Source organism: Pollicipes pollicipes, unplaced genomic scaffold (assembly GCF_011947565.3).
Source record: "Pollicipes pollicipes isolate AB1234 unplaced genomic scaffold, Ppol_2.1 Scaffold_2555;HRSCAF=2994_pilon_pilon_pilon, whole genome shotgun sequence".
NCBI classification, from domain to species: Eukaryota; Metazoa; Arthropoda; class Thecostraca; order Pollicipedomorpha; family Pollicipedidae; genus Pollicipes; species Pollicipes pollicipes.
The window spans coordinates 43449511-43454664 of record NW_023596136.1 but is presented as its reverse complement, the minus strand read 5'-3'; the positions used below and the strand labels follow the sequence as shown (position 1 = coordinate 43454664).

Here is a 5154-nt window from a genome sequence, read left to right as displayed (position 1 = left end):
CCAGAGCATCAATTTCAGCAAATGACCGGGAGTCAAACCCAGGGTATTGTTAAGGATCAAAGGGCCTTAGGGACAAGCCTAATCTCCCCAAATGGCTAAAGAGGGCGACGTCCTTTAAAAGGACACCGCCCTCTTGGTTTCGTCAAACACTAGTTCAAAAATGTTCAGAAGTTCCATTTTTGATTTGAACAGCATATAAGCCATCACCAGCAAATAATAGTCAGGGAAGTGCATGGTATCTACTTCATCAAATTTTGTAGCATTTTAGCAAAAATATTGGGAGACATAAGCCATTCGCACCTGAATAGTGGTAACATGAATGCAACGCACTCGGGTGGGGCGTCAACAGACAAACAGCAATCGAAAAAATTAGCATCGCTAGATCCAACAAATTCATGAGTAAATAGGCCTGTACGTGAGTTCACTTGCGTCAATTTGACAGATCCCTTGTTCACGACCTTCAGGTCAAATAAAGTCAAACCAGACCAAACCCTAGATCGATGTGCAATGTCTCCAAGCCCTCTCATGTAGGCGTCTATTCTCCTGATACTTGATACCCGCTCCAAGAAATTGGTTTTTAGTGTACATTTCATATGGAAGCTAAAAGATGTCGCTGCGAACGTAAAACTACGAGATTGTTTTATTTTTATTGAAAAAAGCACAAAGGATAACGCTGGGCGTTGTTTCTAAAAACACAACTTTGATCGGGGTCATTTTAGGTCAGTGACTACCCCTGACCTATTAAAAATGCTTCATAAAGCAAGTCCTCTGGTGAGAAAGCTGCTTGGTTTGGCCTCGGTCTGAATTCCACTGTCTGGCCCAAAATGTATGGAAATGGTCTTAATCCCAAATTCAATCGGTTCGTTGTCTACGTCTAACACTGCGTTGGCTGATCAGATGCATCGACTCCCCAGGCATCGCCTTCGCTGCCAACCATGGTCTGAGTGTGATCTACCATAGGTCAGGCACCTCGCAAACTTCTTATTTTGTATAACAAAAGATTTGCTGTGCTATCGCTTACAGCTGTGCAGAGCTGACGCTTAAATATTAAAACACGAAGCCGGTCGGAAACTATCCTCGAAAATATATTACGGGGTCAAATTACCCTCCCGAAGCGAGCACATGATAATGAGACCTGAGAGGCTCAAAACCGGTTGGGGAGGGGAAGGGGGTCATATCCCTCAAAACATCACAGGTGGGCACCCCGACAATGAATATAACCCTTAGTTGTTGTATATTACATATCTTTAAAGGTTTCCTTTTTAAACCGAGATAGAATATATTGATTCGTAGGTTCTCTCTGAACGCAAATCACATCAGCTAGAAATGGTTTGATCCCTTGTAAGCGCCTCTATAACAAATGTGCTCTGAGCTTCCAGGACGGGGGAGTGTGGGGTTATTCGAATCCCTCTTGGCAGAATTAGCGCAAAAGCCGGATAGACACAGAGTTAGACTCTGACGTGAATTCTTGACAGAACTCAAAATGTGAAAGTCATATTTCCACAACAAATGCTCAGCAAGTGCTGAATTCGGGGCAATGAGACCGACTCACTCTTTTCGCTCTTGCCCTTCCTGCTGACGGGTCTCTCCCAAGCGAATGTGGCGTTGACGATTTCAATGGCGCTGCCCGAGTCGCAGTGAGTCAGGTTCACCTCGATGTCCTTCATCAAGAGCAGGCGCTGCAGGCAAGGTCCCAATCATCATCGACAGCGGCACCTTGCGCTTCCTAAGCAAGCAGACACATGAAACTTGGTACTCGGGAGATGCCACCAAATTTTTTCTTCTTCAAAAATGAGCTTTTGAGCACGACAGTTTTCCCGTAGAATGTACGTTTAAAACCTTATTCCATCTAAAGCGCCATTTACGGGCCGATATGTTTATAGACCATGTAAAGAGAGGCTAAATAGAAAGGCTTAGGGCGGATATGGCCATGGAATGGAGATAGCTTATATATATATATATATATATATATATATATATATATATATATATGTACGTTCATATATAAACATCAATATATGCAACAGTTCTATATTTGTATAAGGAAATCCATTTGTTTGATGTCATGCATGTTTGTACTAGGAAATTCTTCATTTTTGTTTTAAATCTATTGTTATATCATGAAGCGTATACGTATTCTATACATACACAAACGTATATATATATATATATACATATATTTCTAAGAGATCTCTAAGAGAGAGATATATATATAAGAACATGGACACTACCATATAATGTAGTCATGTATATATATATTATGTAGTCATACCATATCTTAGTCATGGACACTACCATATCTGCGTATACCACAGACCATAGACACCTCACCAGGACTGAAACATACATGAGAGATTTAACAACCATCATCAACATATAAGACCAACAACTTACAAAACTAGCACTCTACGACATCCGACTGATAGGCAGCCCCCCCCCCCGTGATGCAAACCTACCGCAGAAGTAGCCTTTTGACATGATATTGCGACATGTAACACTTTCACCCATACGGAGGTGCATCTGAAAATAGAGCATGCAGCATGCAAATGCTATGGTTTCAGATTACTCGAGCATGCATTTTGTATGGATAAGATGAAACCGATTTTGTGTGTGTGCTGTACTTGTGGCTGCATGTTTAAAGCATACTAATTATCTTGAAGATGATCATGGAACTGATCAAAAATTTGAAAAAATGGATAAATTTTGGTAAACTTCTGTATCGGCACACCGAAAACGAAAACGCACCACGCGAAGAATTGGGAAAAACGACCAAGAATGTCGTAAAGGCGGAATTTACTTTGGTGTGCAAGCAACAGTATTTATGTATATATATATATATATATATATATATATATATATATATATATATAGATATATATATATAGAAAGAAAAAAAGAAAGAAGAGAGAGAGAGAGAGAGATAGAGAGAGAAAAAGAAGAGAGAGAGAGAGAGAGAGAGAGAGAGAGAGAGAGAGAGAGAGAGAGAGAGATAGAGAGAGAGAGAGAGAGAGAGAGAGAGAAGAGAGAGAGAGGAGAGAGAGAGGAGAGAGAGAGAGAGAGATATATATATTCTAGATAGATAGATATAGATAGATAGATAGGATATATATATATATTATATATATATAATATATATAGATAATATATATAATATAGATATAGATATAGATATAGATATAGATATAGATATAGATATAGATATAGATATAGATTAGATAGATATAGATATAGATAGAGATAAGATATAGATATAGATATAGATATAGAGGAAGATAGAGAGAGATAGATAAGAGATAGAGAGAGAGATATAGATATAGATATGATAGATATAGATCTAGAAATAGATATAATCGAGAGAGAAGAGAGAGAGAGATATATAGAGAGAGAGAGAGAGAGAGAGAGATATAGAGAGATGAGAGAGAGAGAGAGATAGAGAGAGAGAGAGAGAGAGAGAGAGAGAGAGAGAGAGAGAGAGAGAGGATAGAGAAGAGAGAGAGAGAATAGAGAGATCGAGAGAGAGAGAGAGAGAGAGAGAGAAGAGATAGAGAGAATAGCGAGAGAGATAGAGAGAAGAGAGAGATAGAGAGATAGAGATAGAGAGAGAGGAGAGAGAGAGAGAGAGAGGAGAGAGAGAGGAGAGAGAGGAGAGAGAGAGAGAGAGATAGAGAGAAGAGAGAGAGAAGAGAGAGAGAGTAGAGAGAGATATATAGATATATATATATATATATATATTAGATATATAGATAGATAGATAGATAGATAGATAGATTATATATATATATATATATATATATATATATATATATATATATATATATATATATATATATATATATATATTTATTTATTTATATATATATTAGTCTCGATTCCCACATGGCCCTAGCTATGGTTTATCTTCCACTTTCAGAGATTTAGTGGCGCTCGTGGAAAGATAGCACATCATTCGGGAGCATCCGAGCTTTTTCTTTCGCAAGATCTGTGGCGACCCTTTAACGTGCTGTTAGAACATGCGTTAGTAAATTTAGGACTGTAAAAAGAATAGCTTGCTTTCTACTCTAGCTCAAGGTTTGCCGATAGCCGTATCTTAAATGCAGTTACCAAATTGATAGCTTGCTCAGAACTTGATGTACCTGGATTCGTCTCAGCCCCACATGTGTCTCAGTGATCATTTTGATTCCGTATGGCAGCGTGCCAACTGCCATCTGCAAGGCGTTGAAGACGGAAAACATGGTGAACGCCTCGGCAGCTCGCAGCTCGTTTCCACTGGCGCTGGAGCACATGCAGGCAAAACGTGTCAGAAGTCGTCAGAAGAAACGCGTGTGTTTATACAGTCAACCACCATATCTTCCCACGCCTTATGCACTTAATATTTTAGAGTTTATAAGACAGTATCGTCAACGTTTAACCACAGCGGTAACCGAATTGCCTGTGAGACAACGAAAGGTCTTGCGTATTGTCTATTACAATAACTACCGGTCCAGTTGGGCATTTAAACACAACGCAACGCCATTATTATACCTTTCTAGCCCCCTTTCTGTTTGTCCGTTGTTCATCCAATTCCCTAGTTACTCGCACAGGTTTCACCGCATTCGGCCCTGTTCCTGGTCATTATGTCTTACATGTAGCCGATGACGGACACGGCGGTGGCCAGGATAGGAATGATCGGCGTCAAGAAGTTAGAGATGGACTGCAGGAACGTAGCCCCCTTGATGACACTCATCTCCTCCTTTCTTATCTCCTCGATCTGTGTCGCAAAACGAATTGCAATAGACAGACATCAATCAAAAGGTTGTTTTAAAGGTGTCGTACATCACCGATGCATCTTGCACTTAATATTAGGCTTCAGTGACTTTTAAAAGCGACTGTTTTGGCTGTCGCACTGAATGCATCGTAAAACACATTGAGGTCGTTTTTGTGCGGCTAGTTAACATGATGAAATTTTGCACGATTTTAGAGCAAAATATAACCATCTGCCTCCTGAACATCTTGTAATATCACAAATTACAAGCATATCACACACCAACGAGGAAACAGAAAATCGATGAGCCTTTGACTATTGCAGTGAAAACGCTGCGTAACACTGTGAACGGTGCGCACTCACCTTCTTTTTAAAGCTCTCCTCCCAGGCATACATTTTAATGAGCCTGATAG

The 5154-nt window shown here is 39.7% G+C and overlaps 1 protein-coding gene across 1 annotated transcript in view; it reads right to left on the bottom strand.

The window, feature by feature from the left end:
* Window positions 1–5154, bottom strand: part of LOC119101599 (multidrug resistance-associated protein 5) — a gene marked incomplete in the record, with an annotated part of 31140 nt that overhangs the window by 18911 nt on the left and 7075 nt on the right. The window contains 4 exon segments of the mRNA XM_037224951.1: window positions 1553–1679; window positions 4134–4272; window positions 4623–4747; window positions 5105–5154. Of these exon segments, the coding sequence (XP_037080846.1) occupies window positions 1553–1679; window positions 4134–4272; window positions 4623–4747; window positions 5105–5154 (441 nt within the window).